This window comes from Panulirus ornatus, chromosome 9 (genome assembly GCF_036320965.1).
Source record: "Panulirus ornatus isolate Po-2019 chromosome 9, ASM3632096v1, whole genome shotgun sequence".
Taxonomy (NCBI): Eukaryota; Metazoa; Arthropoda; class Malacostraca; order Decapoda; family Palinuridae; genus Panulirus; species Panulirus ornatus.
The window spans coordinates 59,795,134-59,816,563 of record NC_092232.1 but is presented as its reverse complement, the minus strand read 5'-3'; the positions used below and the strand labels follow the sequence as shown (position 1 = coordinate 59,816,563).

At 41.6% G+C, this 21,430-nt stretch overlaps 1 protein-coding gene, 1 non-coding gene and 1 pseudogene across 2 annotated transcripts; all 3 read right to left on the bottom strand.

The window, feature by feature from the left end:
• Positions 1-3,529: 3,529 nt before the first annotated feature.
• LOC139750085 (eukaryotic translation initiation factor 4E type 2 pseudogene) lies at positions 3,530-4,250 on the bottom strand (annotated as a pseudogene).
• Positions 4,251-7,597: 3,347 nt separating this feature from the next.
• Positions 7,598-7,669, bottom strand: TRNAT-CGU (transfer RNA threonine (anticodon CGU)). The gene has a single exon. It is a non-coding gene; the product is annotated as a tRNA-Thr (tRNA).
• Positions 7,670-20,275: 12,606 nt separating this feature from the next.
• On the bottom strand, positions 20,276-21,013 carry LOC139750084 (uncharacterized). The gene has a single exon (XM_071664418.1). The coding sequence runs from the start codon at positions 21,011-21,013 to the stop codon at positions 20,276-20,278; it is 738 nt and encodes a 245-aa protein (XP_071520519.1).
• Between the last annotated feature and the right edge of the window lie 417 nt (positions 21,014-21,430).

Sequence of the window (21,430 nt, the reverse complement as noted above, 5' to 3'; positions counted from 1 at the left end):
GTGATTGGTTCTCAGTGAATGTAGGTTTGCGGCAGGGGTGTGTGATGTCTCCATGGTTGTTTAATTTGTTTATGGATGGGGTTGTTAGGGAGGTAAATGCAAGAGTTTTGGAAAGAGGGGCAAGTATGAAGTCTGTTGGGGATGAGAGAGCTTGGGAAGTGAGTCAGTTGTTGTTCGCTGATGATACAGCGCTGGTGGCTGATTGATGTGATAAACTGCAGAAGCTGGTGACTGAGTTTGGTAAAGTGTGTGGAAGAAGAAAGTTAAGAGTAAATGTGAATAAGAGCAAGGTTATTAGGTACAGTAGGGTTGAGGGTCAAGTAAATTGGGAGGTGAGTTTGAATGGAGAAAAACTGGAGGAAGTGAAGTGTTTTAGATATCTGGGAGTGGATCTGGCAGCGGATGGAACCATGGAAGCGGAAGTGGATCATAGGGTGGGGGAGGGGGCGAAAATTCTGGGGGCCTTGAAGAATGTGTGGAAGTCGAGAACATTATCTCGGAAAGCAAAAATGGGTATGTTTGAAGGAATAGTGGTTCCAACAATGTTGTATGGTTGTGAGGCGTGGGCTATGGATAGAGTTGTGCGCAGGAGGATGGATGTGCTGGAAATGAGATGTTTGAGGACAATGTGTGGTGTGAGGTGGTTTGATCGAGTGAGTAACGTAAGGGTAAGAGAGATGTGTGGAAATAAAAAGAGCGTGGTTGAGAGAGCAGAAGAGGGTGTTTTGAAGTGGTTTGGGCACATGGAGAGAATGAGTGAGGAAAGATTGACCAAGAGGATATATGTGTCGGAGGTGGAGGGAACGAGGAGAAGAGGGAGACCAAATTGGAGGTGGAAAGATGGAGTGAAAAAGATTTTGTGTGATCGGGGCCTGAACATGCAGGAGGGTGAAAGGAGGGCAAGGAATAGAGTGAGTTGGAGCGATGTGGTATACCGGGTTTGACGTGTTGTCAGTGGATTGAATCAAGGCATGTGAAGCGTCTGGGGTAAACCATGGAAAGCTGTGTAGGTATGTATATTTGCGTGTGTGGACGTATGTATATACATGTGTATGGGGGGGGGTTGGGCCATTTCTTTCGTCTGTTTCCTTGCGCTACCTCGCAAACGCGGGAGACAGCGACAAAGTATAATAAAAAAAAAAAAAAAAAATATATATATATATATATATATATATATATATATATATATATATATTGTTACGGAACACGTGTGTTTGTGCTCACATGTTCGTGTATATAACGTGTGTGTGTCCTTGTGTATGTTATTTCTTATCAGGACGAGGATTAAGGCCTCCCTCTGAGACGTCCTCGGAACGTCAGTTCACACCAAGCATTAGGCGTAATACTTTAATTTTATTTTGAAACCAGATGGTCATTTGTCCTTGAGCACCCCGACCCTTCCCCGAGGCGGGGGGGGGGGGGGGGGGGGGGGGGGGGGGTAAGTTGTCATCAGCTGCGGAATATTTCGCCACCGTACTGGACATGTCATCGCTGCAGGCTTACCAGAGGGAGGTTGATCTACGCAGTTTTGAGCTACGCATTCTCCAACCAATCGGAACATTTCTGAGGCTCATAGCCAATCAAAATGTAAGGTTGTATAGCTAGCAGGGAACGCTTGTCTTTACTGTAATATATACCCATGACACCCGCTGAGTCTCTCTCTTTCTAGCTCAGCGAGGTAAGTGGTCCACCCTTGCTGTAAGTCCTGCTGTGTTGTAAGCCTGTAAGCCCTGCTGTGTTATAAGCCCATTACCCAAGTGTTGTGCTGTAAGCCCGTTATAATTATCAGTGTACTGTTATCGAAGAACTGCCTTAGAGGAAAGAGAACTCCTGGCTTGAAATCTTATCTGGAATGTTAAGTCATGTACGAATGTTATCTCAAGTCAATGTTAACTCTTATGATCAGTGTTAACGTAATGTTTCATGCTTGATTTATGTGCCTATCTTTGTACACTTGAATTCTTTCATTATAAGTAGATTTAATGTAATGCTGGTCTTTAATTCAATCCCATAACATTATTATTGTGTTATCCTGAGTTGTGCAACTTGACAAATCTATAACGTCCTTGCAAGACAAGGAACAGTAGTATTTGTAACATATGTTACTGGCGACCTTACCTGAATAAGTATTGAATTCGTAACAATATATATATATATATATATATATATATATATATATATATATATATATATATATATATATATATATATATATATATATATATATATATATATATATATATATATATATATATATATATATATATATATATATCTTTCTTTCTTTTCTTTCGTTCATATTATTTGCCATTTCCCGCGTCAGCGAAGTAGGGTTAAGAACAGAGGACTGGGCCTTTGAGGGAATATCCTCACCTGGCCCTCTTCTCTGTTCCTTCTTTTTGAAAATTAAAAAAAAAAAAAGAAGAGGGGAGGATTTCCAGCCACCCGCTCCCTCCCCTTTTAGTCGCCTTCTACGACACGCAGGGAATACGTGGAAAGAATTCTTTCTCCCCTATCCCCAGGGATAAGTAATCATCTATTCACCCATATATCCATAGCACCTCATAAAACACATTTCTGCACAAGTAATTAAATAATAAGTAATCAATCCATCATATAACCTCTTTGTCGTATACCCTCCCTATTATCTATAATAAAATAATAAAATCCTAAATGCCTGTAAATAAAAGGGAACACTTGAGCTTTCACCTTGACTTTCTATTGCTCTGGTAATTTTCGTCCCACAAAGGGGCCCCTGAAACCAAAATATGCCTATCTACATAAGAAAAAGGTACAACATTCTTTTTTTTTTACAAAATCCAGGAGCATTACTTTTTTCCATTACTTTGTAATTAGCTTCAAAATACTTCTTCCCAGTAAAGACAAACTGTAAATGACCAACAGCTTATATGCTGCCAAGAGGCACAAAAAATATTTTGCTCAGGGATAAAATACTATCACTTTAAACTCATTTCCTAAATTCCACTGATCAAACCCAAGGAAGAGCTGCTTGAGGATAAAAAAACACTTCGCTTAGGGATAAAACACGATCACTTTAAACTTATTTCCAAACTTTCATTGATTAAACCAAAGCAAGAGACTGCTTGAAGATGGTAAACACATTGTGGACAGTAGTTTGATTTACCATTTTTGGTAGTCTAACTGTCTTGTTTGGGCCTGGTTGAAAAGCATGTCTTTGAAGAAGCTTTAGCGAGTTAAGCATAAAGCTGAAGTATAGTTCACAGACATATATTTCTTAAAAGGATTACAGCTTAGATATTCCCATGTAATTCTGTGTCGGCTTTCAAAAATGTATCAGAGAAAAGGTATGTGTTGCTTTGTAAACAATTCAGAACATACATCACCTATGTACATGACCACAACTGCAACTTGGCACAGATATATTCTCACTCACACAGATGCATAGAGCATGATGGTTGTCTCAACCTCTTCCCTCCTCCTCCCCAAAAATCTCTTCTCTCCAAGCAGGGGTGGGGGTGGGTTGGGGGGTGGCTTGAGGATAGAAACATCAGTGCAGGTCATGCCTCATGGGAGGGCCAGGTTTCCGCAGTAGGCTGGACGAGGAGTGGGTGTGCTTGAGAGAATCATTATGAGTTTTATATTCCATAACTGTATTGGGAGGAAGGTTAAGAACTCGCTTCAAAGTGTCACGGATTCGTCCTGTTGTTACTGTGTCCTGTGCACTTCGATTCCAGATAGAGATAATGTCCTCCTGAAATCTCACTGATATGACAGCACCACAGATCTCATCTCCAACCATGAACTGTTACCTAGCATTGCCAATATCATATTCTCCCAACACCGTGAAGCCAGTCCTTGGCGTAAACGAACAATCCATTTCCCCCCATTCTTATTCCCAACATCTTCCCACATGGGCTTTATTCCATCTTTAAAACTATGTATATCCTTATTCCATCTTTAAAACTATGTATATCCGAGTGTGAAGTTAGGTCAACAGGAAGGACTAAACGACTATCGTAACCCCAAAACTGTTCCACTGATGCAAATCTTCCAAGTAACCTGAGGTTCTGGTCATAATTTTGTGTTGTAGTCTGCTTTCCTGGTGCTCGACGACTGAACCATATACAATAAGTATACTGCACTCTATGCTCCCCACACTTAACTTCAACTGATGGCAATGGTTTTGCTGTCTCCTTTGAGTCGCGATTTCCACCCTCTTCTTCACCCGAGTCATCATTAGATTTACGAGCATCGTATTTGTTCACCATGGTGGACATGATATAAGAGTTGTCAACTACACAGTACGCTGTCTCCCGCGTTAGCGAGGTGGCGCAAAGAAACAGACGAAAGAAATGGCCCAAACCCACCCACATACACATGTATATACATACGCGTCCACACACGCACATATACATGCCTACACATCTCAACGTATACATATATATACACAAACAGACATATACTTATATACACAAGTACATAATTCATACTGTCTGCCCTTATTCATTCCTGTCGCCACCCCGCCACATATGAATATGACAACCCCCTCCCCCCGCATGTGTGCTAGGTAGCACTGGGAAAAGACAACAAAGGCCACATTCGTTAACACTCAGTCTTTAGCTGTCAGATATAATGCAACGAAACCACAGCTCCCTTTCCACATCCAGGCCCCACAGAACTTTCCATGTTTTACCCCAGACGCTTCACACACCCTGGTTCAATCCATTGACTGTACGTCGAACCCGGTATACCGCATCGTTCTAATTCACTCTATTCCTTACACGCCTTTCACCCTTCTGTATGTTCAGGCCCCGATCACTCAAAATTTTTTTCACTCCGTCTTTCGACCTCCAATTTGGTCTCCCACTTCTAGTCGTTCCCTCCACCTCTGACACATATATCCTCTTTGCCAATCTTTCCTCACTCATTCTCTCCATGTGACCAAACCATTTCAAAACACCCTCTTCTGCTCTCTCAACCACACTCTTTTTACTATCACACATCTCTCTTACCCTTTCATTACTTACTCGATCAAACCACCTAACACACATATTGTCCTGAAACATCTTATTTCCAACAAATCCACCCTCCTGCGCACAATTCTATCTATAGCCCACGCCTCGCAACCATATAACATTGTTGGAACCACTATTCCTTCAAACATACCCATTTTTCCTTTCCGAGATAACGTTCTCACCATCCACACATTTCTAACACTCCCAGAACTTTAACCCCCTCCCCCACCCTATGACTCACTTCCGCTTACAAGGTTCCATCCGCTGCCGAATCAACTCCCAGATATCTAAAACACTTCACTTCCTCCAGTTTTTCTCCATTCAAATGTACCTCCCAACTGACTTGTCCCTCACCCCTACTGTACCTAATAACCTTGCTCTTATTCACATTTACTCCCAGCTTTCTTCTTTCACACATTTTACCAAACTCATTTACCAGTTTCTGCAGTTTCTCACCCGAATCAGCCACCAGCGCTGTATCATCAGCGAACAACAACTGACTCACTTCCCAAGCTCTCTCATCCACAACAGACTTCATACTTGCCTCTCTCTCTCCAAAACTCTTGCATTCACCTCCCTAACAACCCCGCAGACCGACATTCATTGACAACCAATCACTTTCCTCTTTTCCTGCTCGAAGACATGCCTTACATCCTCGATGAAAACTTTCGCTGCTTCTAACAACTTGCCTCCCACACCATATATTCTTAATACCTTCCACAGACCATCACTATCAGCTCTATCATATGCCGTCTCCTGATCCATGAATGCCACATACAAATCCATTTGCTTTTCTGAGTATTTCTCACATACATTTTTCAAAGCATACATCTGATCCACACATCCTCTACCACTTCTGAAACCACACTGCTCTTTCCCAATCTGATGCTCTGTGCATACCTTCACCCTCTCAATCAATACTCTCCCATATAATCTCCATGAATACTCAACAAACTTATACCTCTGTAATTTGAGCACTCACCTTTATCCCCTTTGCCTTTGAACAATGGCGCTATAAAAGCATTCCACCAATCCTCAGGCACCTCACCATGAGTCATACATACATTAAATAACCTTACCAACCAGTCAGGCAGGACAGGAGAGAGAAGCTTGGTACAAGAGTCAGGCAGGAGAGGAGAGAGGGGCTGGGGGTGAGAGTCAGGCAGGAGAGGAGAGGTACCACGTACCACGCTTTTCAATCATCTATCATCACTATAACTTCTAGCTTTAAGTTTCATGATAACTGTAGGTGATGGTTCATGACAGGGATGGTGACAAGCTGATATCGCATGTACATAATAGCAAAGTAACATTTTATATGAAATAACCTATGCAATATTTCTTGTTAATATTTTAAGTTTTTTTTTTTTTTTACAACTACTAAGGAGCTCTAAAGCCAAAACGAATTTCATTTTGTATTACATTTTGTATAACAATTTGACGAATAAAGTATCTTATCTATCTTATCTTATCTTATCAGTCTCTCGTCCCCTTACACAAGTCATCAAGTCTAGTCTCTCCTTTGCCACTCCAAACCTCCAGCCTGACCCAACAACACTGTGGTCTGCATGATGGAAGCACACATGAAATATTTACAAGAATTTCTTTTTCTACACTTGCCTCCAGAACTTTCTATCATGCTTGTAGGTCCAAAAGTTGACTCCAGGCCTTATCACAGACACCATTGAGGTCACCAGCCAGTTAAATGTATTCTGCAAACGCATGATAACAAAGGAAAACATACTTACGGTTACGTACATACATGCACGTATAACCTTAATGGTCAGGTCAAAGGTCAGACCATCATAATACCTGAAGGTCGCACCGTCGTGTTCAGCCACACAGATCTTTCAGAGCTTCATGCCTGAGTACGATACCACATTACCAGCTTCCAATATTATACTACCTTTCCCGCCACACCACACAACAGCCTCACCTTAATGTCATGCAACATCAACATTTATATTTGGTCTCTGACGACAACCCCGCCACCACCAGCAGACCCATGCAGGCCCCCATGTCACTTACGTCACTACAGTTTCCAGGCACCACGTGGCATTTTAGTGGCTGTTAATTACCACTCCTCTGACTCAGGCAACTTTCTTACCTTCCTGTCTCACCCAGACGTTGTCTGCTGGCTCTCACTCCACAAACATACAACCTCTCCTTCCCAGACATAACACATCACAACACCTTACTTCCACCACTTTGATCTTTTTCTTGGTGACAATATATTTCTCTGCGGAGAGCGTTACGCGCTTGCCCTGCCTTTTTGACAAAATCTTGTTAGATGAATCCATAAGCCAGAACTCTCTCTCTCTCTCTCTCTCTCTCTCTCCCAGCCAGCCACTATGGATGTAGATTGCGTGACTGAGTGAGAGCGATGAAGTTCTTGCCATATGACGGCGAGCCACTCTGCACCCCACCCACACACCCACCCACCCTGTGCATATCAACTTGTCCGTCGGCTGATAGAGAGAGAGAGAGAGAGAGAGAGAGAGAGAGAGAGAGAGAGAGAGAGAGAGAGAGAGAGAGAGACAGAGAGAGAGACAGAGAACCTGCCTACGAGTATTTATGATCACAAAAAATACTTAAAACAAAGGCCCCGCCGGGAATCGAACCCGGACCAACTGTTTACGAGACAGATGTGTTAACCACTACACCACGGAGCCACTTGTCAGTGGCGGAAAATTTTCTTATATATTACCAAACGTGATTGAGGACTTAAAGACTCTGGTACAAACATAGTGGTTATTGTGATAAATGAATTGTTTATGATAAATATGTATTGTGTTGCATTATAATGGTTGTTCAGAACCAAGATCTTTAAGCTTGAATCCTAAAAGATTAAATATCAAAAAAGTTGTGAAAAACATAACCATATATATAAACAAACCACAAAACATATTTTCCTCTGGGTATCTGAAAAAAAAAAAAAAAGAGCTAGTTTAAGGCAGGAGTATTTCATCTTTTAACAAAATATTTCTCTCAACGTACCTTTTCTTTCGTCATCATTTCTTATGTTTACTACCAAGAATGTCTTTTATCTAACAAAAATTCTGTATAGGTATTTGATTAATGTTCTCCAGCGACGCGTTGTATAACTCTTCGTTAGTGAAGTTCATTTCGTGTAATGGATCATGCATTACAAAGTTGTGTCTATCCACACAAGTGTTACACGTCCCAGGTAAAGATATATTCTAGAGATAGTGTATATCTAACATATATATGTGTTTTATAAATATTTATAAAAAGTTTTCCTGAGGGACAAAACCTAAGACTTTCGTATTAAAGTTGATCAGTTGTAAGTGATCAAGCATTACAAAGGTGTGTCCATTGCCACAGGTGCTACTGATCCCAGGTAAAGGTATTTCACCATCTTTGTATCTTTAACCTTTCTAGTTATAGATGTTTCATCCCTAATTCCATCCTCACAATGGATGTATGTGGTTTGTGTTGTCTTAACATATCATTAGTCAGTTGAAGTGGAGAACATGCTCCACAGCCTAGCCACTCTACTCTGTCTTCCACATGCTATTCAAGAGGTGTTACCGGATTCCGCCAATAAGTGTTTACGCCGGGGGTAACAAGTTACCTCCGGACGACTTCTTCTTTTTACTTTTGATGATTTGAAAAATTTATGAATCATATTTGGTTTTATGATGTCAATAAGATTGTTGGAAATTGTATATAATAATCTTTATCTGTCATTTGATGAACTTTAATTCATCAAAGATAAAGTTTATGATCATTGATTGTTTATCTCTCGTTGTTACTGAAGTTTTTTTATCTAACAAAATACTTTCATTTGACTCATAAAGAATATTCTTAAGGAAAATGTAAATAATCTTTCATTAGTTCTCATCACACAAAATAAAAGTCTGTTTTTTCAAAGTTTTCTCAGTGGATGATGCTAACATTTTGAAGAATAGAAACTCATAACTTAGAATCCATGACCCTTGTGTTAATAATAATTACATTACTTTTCTCTAAACAATACTTTTTTCAGTGTGTAAAACCCGGATGAAAAGCCTGCAACATAGATAATGACACAATTATCTTTATGGTATTGAAGATATTACAAATTTCTACACGTAAAACATTCATCTGCAAAATAGAAATCTTTATGTTAGATATGTTAATCTTAACGACATCTCGGCCATGTGTTAACCACGTGGTTGATGGAGGATTAACCGCCAGATCCCACGAAGACAGAAGAAAGAAGACAAAAGAGAGAAGACCGAAGAAAGAAGTGGATTGTAACGTTGCCTCCCGCGTTGGTCCTTCCCGCGGGAGACCGTTACGGTGACGACGCCGGCAGGCTGTTCCCTCACCACCCTCGCTGCTCCCCACACCCCCGCGTTGCCTCCACTCCATCTTCACATGTCTTTTTTATTTTCTATTTTTTATCATCCATCATCCATCTCTCGACCGTTTGGCTTGAGCAATCTCTACCCCAGCTTCCCCACCCCATTCTGGAAAACTCATTTTCCTGAGGAGTGGAGGCTGGAGTGGACCTGTTCTCACCTGACGGGGTGGAGACCCTCACACTATCTCTTACCTCTCCCCTACCTTGGACCGTCGAGCCTCCCTCACTCACGTTTTCTCGCACTAGGACACTGATGCCACCAACATGCCGCCCGACATACGTCTAAAATCCCTCAAAACTGATTGTCCCCCTCCTTCCACGTTCGAACTCCTGTCCATCGTCTTTAAGTTAAACCACTGAGATCCGTCCTACTAGAGTCATTCAATTCCCCTCGAACAAATACCAGTTTAAGATTTGCTTGGGCAAAGATAGTGATTTAGATAGAATCCTATCTAAGCCTCTCCTTGATGAACTAGCTAAAAAAACTACCAAATCGTTCAGGACCGCTGCCCCTTCAAGCTAGATGTACTATTATTGCCTACAATGTTGATGCATCCATCTTGTCCCTCAGCCCTTCGGAGATTGTTGAAGCCATCAATGGCGAAAACAATGACGTTAATGTCATCAACCTCTATAAACCGAATAACTCCAGATCAATAAAGATACAATGTTCAAACCCGACCGAGGCCGATCGCCAGCTCTCCAGGGGAGTCCTGTTCCCCATGATCTCTGTGCCAGCAAAATCCCTGAAGAAAGATGAACATCTCGACGTACAACAATGTTTCAAATGTCTGAAATACGGACATGAGACTAAGAACTGTAAAGAACCCCACCAAACCTGTAGTCAATGCGCGGAAACTGGTCATGGTTTAGGTGTGTGCAAGGTTCAGGCAGCGAAGTGTGTCAACTGTAAAGGTAGACATGTTGCTGTATCTGGACTATGCCCACGTAAGAAGGAGCAACTCCGCGCAGTGCGTCAGGCACGTTGATTAGTTTTGCAAACAATTCGCCTTCTTGTCCACATAATAAGTCTATGATACACTAGTTGTCTGTCTTGGACAATCGCATGTTTGCCAAATGGCCTCCTAGCTACGTTTATTCGTTTCTATCAACTAATTATTATATATATATATATATATATATATATATATATATATATATATATATATATATATATATATATATATATATATATATATATATATATATATATATATATATATAGCCAACCTGTGTTTACAAGATACTCAGGTTGTTTGAGTTGGCGAATGACATGGGCTCTTAACGTAAACAATTACTGAGGGATTTCAAATGTAAAGTCATGACAGTTTACAGTTTCACATATTACCACATTCTTTCCCACCTGTAACAAAGTTCACAAGGAATAATCTTAGAGATGTTTAGGGGCATGTCATGCTCTCTCAGATCTATAAACTTGCACTGGTGAAGACATTTGATCAGACATAGTAGGATGTTTCTGAGTGGTGCTTTCTTGACATGGAGGCTCCAGGTTGTCACCAATATCTGATATTTCTTGATTGTTCAGTGGCTGAGACTCAGAGGGATTAGTATACACACTGTCACTTCTGTCACCAGTCAAAGGTGCATGATGCCTTAATGAAATGGTAGTTACTCTACCATCTGGAAGCTTGACATAATGAAATGGTAGTTACTCTGCCATCTGGAAGCTTGACATAATGAAATGGTAGTTACTCTGCCATCTGGAAGCTTGACATAATGAAATGGTAGTTACTCTGCCATCTGGAAGCTTGACATAATGAAATGGTAGTTACTCTGCCATCTGGAAGCTTGACATAATGAAATGGTAGTTACTCTGCCATCTGGAAGCTTGACATAATGAAATGGTAGTTACTCTGCCATCTGGAAGCTTGACATAATGAAATGGTAGTTACTCTGCCATCTGGAAGCTTGACATAATGAAATGGTAGTTACTCTGCCATCTGGAAGCTTGACATAATGAAATGGTAGTTACTCTGCCATCTGGAAGCTTGACATAATGAAATGGTAGTTACTCTACCATCTGGAAGCTTGACATAGGCATACTCAAGATTGGCTTCCAATATTTCAACCTCACCCACCAGGGATTGTTCTTGCTATCCCACGTTTGCTGTCTTTAAGGGGGCCGGGATTTTATGAATGAGCCTTGTAGGTAATATTCAGCCTGATGTTGACCTCCTAGAATGCTGAAAGAAATGCTAGTGCGGTGAACAGTTAGTAGAAGTGCACAACAATGATCAGATAGAATGGAGTGCATCTGGGAGAACTGTTTCCCACTGAGATACATCAAGGTTCTCTGTTCTGAGAGCCAGCATTATGATCTTCCATATAATTCCAATATACCTTTTGACCTGTCATTACCCCTAGGGTTGTAGGGAGTAGTACGACTGGTAGCTACCCATTTCTATTATGCAAAATCCTTTAGCTCTCCTGACATGAAGTCACACCTTTGTCAGAGTGGATATTTGCTGGCATAACAAACATGGCAAACATCTGTATCAAACATCTGATAACAGTTCTGGTAGTCATGTTAGGGCTAGGGAAGACAATTGGAAACCATGAGAATTCATCAAGGACAGTGTTTCTTGATTGTGATGGAAGTGGGCCTTTAAAATCCAAGTTCAGCCTTTTGTACAGCTGGGTTGCCTTAATCAGTAGGCCAGAGTCCGATTTGTAGAACTGAAGTTTGAGTTCAGAGCATATTTGACGAGGCAGTGATTCTTTTATCATCATCGATAGAATAGGGCAGATTTCAACCACGGACAAAAGCACCATTCAAAACACTCCGGGGTGGCAAAGGTTTTCATGTAGTTCCGAGTTTATCTGTAGTAGTAGCACCACACACATGTGAGAGTGCATCAGCAGGAGTATCTTCTTTACCTGGGCAGCACACAATATGGTTTTTGATTTTGCTAGCAGATTTAGGGTCGAACATGAACTCCACACCGAGCTGATCTGTAATAAGCTTAAAGTGATGTCCAACAAGATAGTGTTTCCACTTTCTAAGGGCTTTTACTAAGGCATATGCTTCTTTCTCTTCAGGGGAATGTTTCTGTTCACTATTAGAAAGAGTATGAGAGAAGAATGCTACTGGACGACCATCCTGAGATAGTGTAGCAGTTATAGCATGGCCTGAAGCATCGGTTTCCATAGTGAAAGGAGACGTAGGGTCAATAGCTTTTACCACCGAATCCGAAATATCTTTAAGTTCTCAAAAGTTAGTTCTGCATCAGTAGACAGAGTAAATCCATCAGCATGCAAGAGAGGATGGATCTTTTCAGAAAAATTAAGTATCTAACGGGAATAATGTGCAAGCATCCCCATTGATTTATGTAAGGAAGCAGTATCCTTGGGGAGTTAAAGATTTAACATTGAATGAAGGCTCTCTGGGTATGGTCTGATCACTCCCTCTTTTACAAGTACCCTAGAAAAATTATGGCCTATAAAATCACATGTTATCCCTGGGGATAGGGGAGAAACAATACTTCCCACGTATTCCTTGCGTGTCATAGAAGGCAACTAAAAGGGGAGGGAGCGGGAGGCTAGAAAATCGTCCCCTCTCGTTTTTTTTTCTATTTTTCCAAAAGAAGGAACAGAGAAGGGGATTTGGTGAGGATATTCCCCAAAAGGCCCAGTCCTCTGTTCTTAACGCTACCTCGCTAACGCGGGAAATGGCAAATAGTTTGAAAAAAAAAATATACATATATTTACAGAGTTATAAGTTTGTTGAGTATTTCTGGTAAATTATATGGGAGGGTATTGATTGAGAGGGTGAAGGCATGTACAAAGCATCAGATTGGGGAAGAGCAGTGAGGTTTCAGAAGTGGTAGAGGATGTGTGGATCAGGTGTTTGCTTTGAAGCATGTATGTGAGAAATACTTAAAAAAGCAAATGGATTTTTATGTAGCATTTATGGATCTCGAGAAGGCATATGATAGACTTGATAGAGATGCTCTGTGGAAGGTATTAAGAATATAGGGTGTGGGAGGCAAGTTGTTAGAAGAAGTGAAAAGTTTTTATCGAGGATGTAAGGCATGTGTACGTGTAGGAAGAGAGGAAAATGATTGGTTCTCAGTGAATGTAGGTTTGCGGCAGGGGTGTGTGATGTCTCCATGGTTGTTTGATTTGTTTATGGATGGGGTTGTTAGGGAGGTGAATGCAAGAGTTTTGGAAAGAGGGGCAAGTATGAAGTCTGTTGTGGATGAAAGAGCTTGGGAAGTGAGTCAGTTGTTGTTCGCTGATGATACAGCGCTGGTGGCTGGTTCATATGAGAAACTGCAGAAGCTGGTGACTGAGTTTAGTAAAGTGTGTGAAAGAAGAAAGTTAAGAGTAAATGTGAATAAGAGCAAGGTTATTAGGTACAGTAGGGTTGAGGGTCAAGTCAATTGGGAGGTAAGTTTGAATGGAGAAAAACTGGAGGAAGTAAAGTGTTTTAGATATCTGGGAATGGATCTGGCAGCGGATGGAACAATGGAAGCGGAAGTGAATCATAGGGTGGGGGAGGGGCCGAAAATTTTGGGAGCCTTGAAGAATGTGTGGAAGTCGAGAACATTATCTCGGAAAGCAAAATTGGGTATGTTTGAAGGAATAGTGGTTCCAACAATGTTGTATGGTTGCGAGGCGTGGGCCATGGATAGAGTTGTGCGCAGGAGGGTGGATGTGCTGGAAATGAGATGTTTGAGGACAATGTGTGGTGTGAGGTGGTTTGATCGAGTAAGTAACGTAAGGGTAAGAGAGATGTGTGGAAATAAAAAGAGCGTGGTTGAGAGAGCAGAAGAGGGTGTTTTGAAATGATTTGGGCACATGGAGAGAATGAGTGAGGAAAGATTGACCAAGAGGATATATGTGTCGGAGGTGGAGGGAACGAAGAGAAGAGGGAGACCAAATTGGAGGTGGAAAGATGGAGTGAAAAAGATTTTGTGTGATCGGGGCCTGAACATGCAGGAGGGTGAAAGGAAGGCAAGGAATAGAGTGAATTGGATCGATGTGGTATACCGGTTTTGACGTGCTGTCAGTGGATTGAATCAGGGCATGCGAAGCGTCTGAGGTAAACCATGGAAAGCTGTATAGGTATGTATATTTGCGTGTGTGGACGTATGTATGTACATGTGTATGGGGGTGGGTTGGGCCATTTCTTTCGTCTGTTTCCTTGCGCTACCTCGCAAACGCGGGAGACAGCAAATATATATATATATATATATATATATGTTATATTTTATTGCTGTCACCCGCGTTAGCGAGGTAGCGCAAGGAAGCAGACGAAAGAATGGCCCAACCTATTCTTATGCACATGTATATACATAAACGCCCACACACGCACATGTACATACCTATACATTTCAACGTATATATACATATACATGCACAGACATATACATATATGCACATGTACATATTCATACATGCTGTTTTCTTCTATTCCATCGCCACCCCGCCACACATGAAATGACAACCCCTCACCCCGCGTGCGCGCGAGGTAGCGCTGGGAAAAGACAACAAAGGCCAAATTCCTTCACACTCACAGCCTCTAGCTGTCATGTATAATGCACCGAAACTACAGCTCCCACAGGCCCCACAAAACTTTCCATGGTTTACCCCAGACGCTTCACATGCCCTGGTTCAATCCATTGACAGCACGTCGACCCCGGTATACTAAATCGTTCCGATTCACTCTATTCCTTGCACGCCTTTCACCCTCCTGCATGTTTATGCCTCGATCACTCAAAATCTTTTTCACTCCTTCTTTCCACCTCCAATCTGGTCTCCCACTTCTCGTTTCCTTCACCTCTGATACATATATTCTCTTTGATTTTGATTTTGACGAATTTTTTGAGAAGTTTATGAAAACCAAACTTTACCAACAAGTCCAACAATTTACCGATCGCTTTCATTTCGCTTATACGAGAAATCGAGGTGTAGAGGATGTAACTCTGTGCTTTATTGATTATGTTCTCGATCATATGAACAGATCTAATATTACCGATATACAACATTTTGTAGATTTTTCTAGCGCTTTTAACGCCATTCAGCATCATAAAATGATGCATAAACTTAATAACATGAACGTCAATTCTAACTAAATTCTCTGGAATAATGTTTTCCTTACAGGAAGGCCTCAATATGTTCAATTTCTTACATGAAAAATTGGATATCATGATAACAAATACAAGTGGAGCACGGAGGTGGATGGTGTGGTCAGCCAGTATACTAGTGAGTGTTGGTGTCATGTTGGCCAGGTGGAGCACAGAGGTGGATGGTGTGGTCACCCAGTATACTAGTGAGTGTTGGTGTCATGTTGGCCAGGTGGATCACAGAGGTGGATGGTGTGGTCAGCCAGTATACTAGTGAGTGTTGGTGTCATGTTGGCCAGGTGGAGCACAGAGGTGGATGGTGTGGTCAGCCAGTATACTAGTGAGTGTTGGTGTCATGTTGGCCAGGTGGATCACAGAGGTGGATGGTGTGGTCAGCCAGTATACTAGTGAGTGTTGGTGTCATGTTGGCCAGGTGGAGCACAGAGGTGGATGGTGTGGTCAGCATGTATACTAGTGAGTGTTGATGTCATGTTGGCCAGGTGGATCACAGAGGTGGATGGTGTGGTCAGCCAGTATACTGGTGAGTGTTGGTGTCATGTTGGCCAGGTGGAGAACAGAGGTGGATGGTGTGGTCAGCCAGTATACTAGTGAGTGTTGGTGTCATGTTGGCCAGGTGGAGCACAGAGGTGGATGGTGTGGTCAGCCAGTATACTAGTGAGTGTTGGTGTCATGTTGGCCAGGTGGATCACAGAGGTGGATGGTGTGGTCAGCCAGTATACTAGTGAGTGTTGGTGTCATGTTGGCCAGGTGGAGCACAGAGGTGGATGGTGTGGTCAGCATGTATACTAGTGAGTGTTGGTGTCATGTTGGCCAGGTGGAGCACAGAGGTGGATGGTGTGGTCAGCCAGTATACTAGTGAGTGTTGGTGTCATGTTGGCCAGGTGGAGCACAGAGGTGGATGGTGTGGTCAGCCAGTATACTAGTAAGTGTTGGTGTCATGTTGGCCAGGTGGAGCACAGAGGTGGATGGTGTGGTCAGCCAGTATACTAGTGAGTGTTGGTGTCATGTTGGCCAGGTGGATCACAGAGGTGGATGGTGTGGTCAGCCAGTATACTAGTGAGTGTTGGTGTCGTGTTGGCCAGGTGGAGCACAGAGGTGGATGGTGTGGTCAGCATGTATACTAGTGAGTGTTGGTGTCATGTTGGCCAGGTGGAGCACAGAGGTGGATGGTGTGGTCAGCCAGTATACTAGTGAGTGTTGGTGTCATGTTGGCCAGGTGGAGCACAGAGGTGGATGGTGTGGTCAGCCAGTATACTAGTGAGTGTTGGTGTCATGTTGCCAAGTTATGTATGCAGATGATGCCGTTCTCCTAAGTCAATGTACAAATGATGATGACGTGTATCCGGAAGTTGAACATTTTACGTTATGATGTAATGATAATGACCTTGAACTCAATGTTCAGAAAACAAAACCAATGATTGTAAATCACATTAGCTTACCAGTGGCTCAGGTACATTTATATGTTAGTGGTGAACTTGTAGAATCTGTGAAGGAATGTAATTACTTGATAATGACTTTTCTTTCAATAGTAATATGGAGGCACTGTACAAAAAGGTAATTTCTAGAATGTATTTTGTTAGGAATCTTAGCAACCTTAAAATTAACACTAAAACTATAGATTTATTTTATACAGCTTTTATACAGTCAGTAATCTCATTATCATTTACATGTTGGTAAGCAAACTGGAATTCAGATCAAAACATAAATAGACAAAAGTTATCAAGAACTGCATTAAATTAGGAATACCAGTTTACTACTAGAAATATACACAAAATGTTAATGAGGTAATAAATTACCTACGATGAAAAGATATTGTGTTTAGCATTATGAAGAGCAAGGAAGAAAATAGACCCAGATGAGCCAGTGTCCAGGCGTGGCCACTCCTCCATATTGTGTCCCCGGTAGCCACTTGGGCAGCGCTACTGTGCGTCGACTTCCTATTGGTGGACCGCTGCTGCTCGTGATTCATGATTGGTCCTCTGCGGTCCAGTGGCTACTGTGATTGGTCCTCCGCGGACCAGTGATACGTTCCCGCGGTATTAGGGCCGCAGTTGGCCGTGCTGTCTTACCTAACATAAACCTTCCTGGTACATGTATAATGGACACACGTAAAACATGTTATCTTGTCATATTTTTTCTTGAGAGAAATCTTAATAAACTTCAAAAACGGAAAGAGAAACAAAAATGTCAAAACATAAATATACTTACTCACGTGTATAGTTATATTTCTACATCTAGATGAAACAGACGAATGTCTTACATATTTTGAAATGTTACTCAGGACTGAACGTATGTATATTGATAGATCTTAATAAGTGGGAGCAGTTAAGGTCACAACTGGTAAAAGAGGCCTTCCCTTATTTACCGGGTTTTTCTTGGCTTAGCTTAGCTCTTTAGCTTAGTGAAGCATTCCCCCATACACCAAGATGATATATTTATATATATATATATATATATATATATATATATATATATATATATATATATATATATATATATATATATATATATATATATATATATATATATATATATATATATATCTGGCCAATTCCCTGATCAACTTTGTTAACGTAGGTTGCATAAAATATACAAAATCACTAACCTCATTACAGGTTACTATATTATAAGAAATAATTTCATAGATTTTTGTTTATTCTCCATAGATTTGAGACACTTTAAAAGCCTAGCTTGTATACTAAGATTTTCATCCTCTGAGCGAAGCCATACAATAATCGTCCTTATCTACTCTGAGCATTGGATAGCCTCCTGATGATCAAGATTGTTGTTTTGGTTGTCCGTTTCCCTTGTTACTGGTGCGCCTCACTGCACACCTTACATGAGTGCCTTCCACAGTATTAGGGACAGCTGCTGGGCCTCACTGTAGCTACTTCTGGGACGGTTGCCAATCTTCCTCGTATTCCCTCATGACCACAGCGCCAAACCGACTCCCGCCATCAGGCCGAAACGCACAAACATTTCTGACAAAATTGAGACAACCGCTTTCGCGTCAGTTTTGACACCAAGTGATTTTATACGACAATTACGTTCAAGATGCTTGGTTTTTCGTTCATGGATTGAACAGAAGCAACCAACGATGGTTGCTACTGCCCAATCCATGAAGTCCCCCCCACCACGGAAAGGTAACCAAGCTTCGGGGGGGATGGGTGTTTACCCTGACGCCAACGGAGAAACTCAATACAATATTTTTATTATAACTTTCCTTAATCTTGAAAAATGAATCAATTAGAGGGAACAATAGCCCCAGTCATATGAAGATTGGCTAACCAAATGTATATAGTTGTCAGTCCTTCTAACACTTGTATATTTTCGATCATTAGAGCATCCATCTATTCATCTCATATAAGTGTTGCTAGGACAGTTGTCTATTAGTGCAGAGATCTTTTCCTCGGTAAAGAAAGTGTAGCCGGACTCCGCCCTCATGAGGTTACTGCACGACAGCAAAGATCACCCTTTGGTAGACTGTGCTATAGGCAGCACAGCTCCGTCAAAGATCTCACTCCATAAGTTAACTTATATAGATTCCTTTTTTAACATTTTGTCTTGTCTATAAGGAACTCATCAGTTCTTCTCCAGTGAAAGCAAAAAATCATCGAGAAATTCATTTGCTTCCTCAATATCAAGATCTTGTGGCTCTGTGTGGGGGACGGGGCTGGTGGGCTGTGTGTCTGGCTGTGTCTGGGGAGCAGGGCTGGTGGTCTCTGTGACTTGCTGTGTCTGGGAAGCGGGGCTGGTGGTCTCTGTGACTTGCTGTGTCTGGGAAGCAGGGCTGGTGGTCTCTGTGACTGGCTGTTTCTGGGAAGCGGGGCTGGTGGTCTCTGTGGCTGGCTGTGTCTGGAGATCAGGGGAAGTCTTGGGCATAAATTTCAATATACTGTGAGCGATATCGTCTCTCAACCGATTCCTCTCGATCTTCTCTTGCACGGCCTTCATGATACGTTTGGGCGGCTTTCTCCATTTTCTTTGCATTTCAGTTGGTGATCCTGCGCCATCGAGCCACATGATACCAGAATAGTATCGTTCCTGTTTCCCAACGGGTCCAATCTTGGTGTCACACATGATGCCGAGTGAACCCAAATGGCGGCCGATGTTTACGTTGGAAGCCACGGGCTCGTTATGTATCTTGCAGTAACTTTCATACCGTTGCTGCAGCTCTTTCCTGCTGATAAGGTACCGCTTCATAGTAATAGTCTTTCCCTTCATTTGAACGAAGGTATTCATGAAACTAACAAAGGAAGCCTTTCCTTTGTAATCCCGTTTGTAGTAACAGAAAGCCATTGAAGACGTGGATTGGGTCAGGCGAAGTTACACAGACTAAGAAGATAGTCCTTTAATCAATAGTCCTGTATCAGCACTGAACTCGAAATACGTCAGAACGACAATTTCAACCCAGGGCTGGAGGGCCAATTGATGACATTCTCACGTCTTGCTGAACCAAGTAACCTCGGTTAGACCTTGTTTATATTTGAATATAGTAAAGTTAATATAGTGAAGCTTGATGTTTCTATTTATATGTAAGTTGCAATGTAGTTTGTATATATATATATATATATATATATATATATATATATATATATATATATATATATATATATATATATATATATATATATATATATATATATACATATATATATATATATATATATATATATATATATATATATATATATATATATATATATATATATATATATATATATATATATATATATATATATATATATTGGCTATGTCGTCAGCAAAGGTTTATCGGCCTGGATATTCTGGACATTCCTTCATGCTGCCAAACTCCTGTCGATGGCATATTGCAAGTCTTTCATAATAAGGTCCAATGTGGGTCGAGCAGAGGGATCCTCCTTTTTAGCCTGTTTGACAATAGTGGCCAAGCGTGAGCGGCGACTCCGGTAAACTTGTTTGATAATCTGACTCAGGAGGAAAGCATAGGAGTACACGTCAGACGCCGTGGTGCTGGGTTGGCCAGACCTCACCTCTGGCGCAATCCATAGGCATTTACCAGGAGAGGAGTTGAGGCCCAGGTTCTGGTGTTCGACACAGGCAAACCCCAGATCAATGATGCTCACTTGGGGCGCCTGAGGATCGCCGCTCACGATCACATTATCGTTCTTCAGATCATTGTGGATTATCCCTTTGTCGTGCATCTCCTGCAGTCTGTGTCCAACCATCAGTGCCAGCTGCAGGAGATCGAAGCGACCTTGTGGATTGTTGCCCCTCAAGACATCCTCGAGAGTCGATCGGCCCGCGTAGCTCATCACAATGGACGGTGGGTTTTCGCAGGTAGCATAAAGCCTAGGGACACCTCCGGCTCCTTCAAGGTGAGCCATGTGTTGGGCCTCTTGCATGAGTTTGTTATCCTCAGCTTTGTGAGAGACCTTCAGCACGGCTCTTTCCTCCTGCCACGGAACAAGGAAGGCCTTCCCGTTCCCCCCAGCACCCAAGACCACCTGTGCTTGGGAGACGAGAATTTCCACGTCTCTTCTCTGAATTACAGTCATTTTGAGAGTAGTGTCTTCTGTGGGGTTTGGGCTGACCTGGTAAACTCTGATATTGTAACGCTAGAGATACCGAGTTGGTGCTTTCCTTCGTGTTTTGATTGACGAAGTAAACTTTCATATCCCAGAAGTGCAGAAATATAGTGAAGCTTCCTGTAACTGGGTACCTCAGATTCAAAAATATAGTATAGGGCACACACACACACACACACTCAATATATATATATATATATATATATATATATATATATATATATATATATATATATATATATATATATATATATATATATATATATATATATATATATACCGGGGTTGACGTGCATTGAATCGGGGCATGTGAAGAGTCTGGGGTAAACCATGGAAAGTTATGTGGGGCCTGGATGTGGAAAGGGAGCTGTGGTTTCGGACACTATT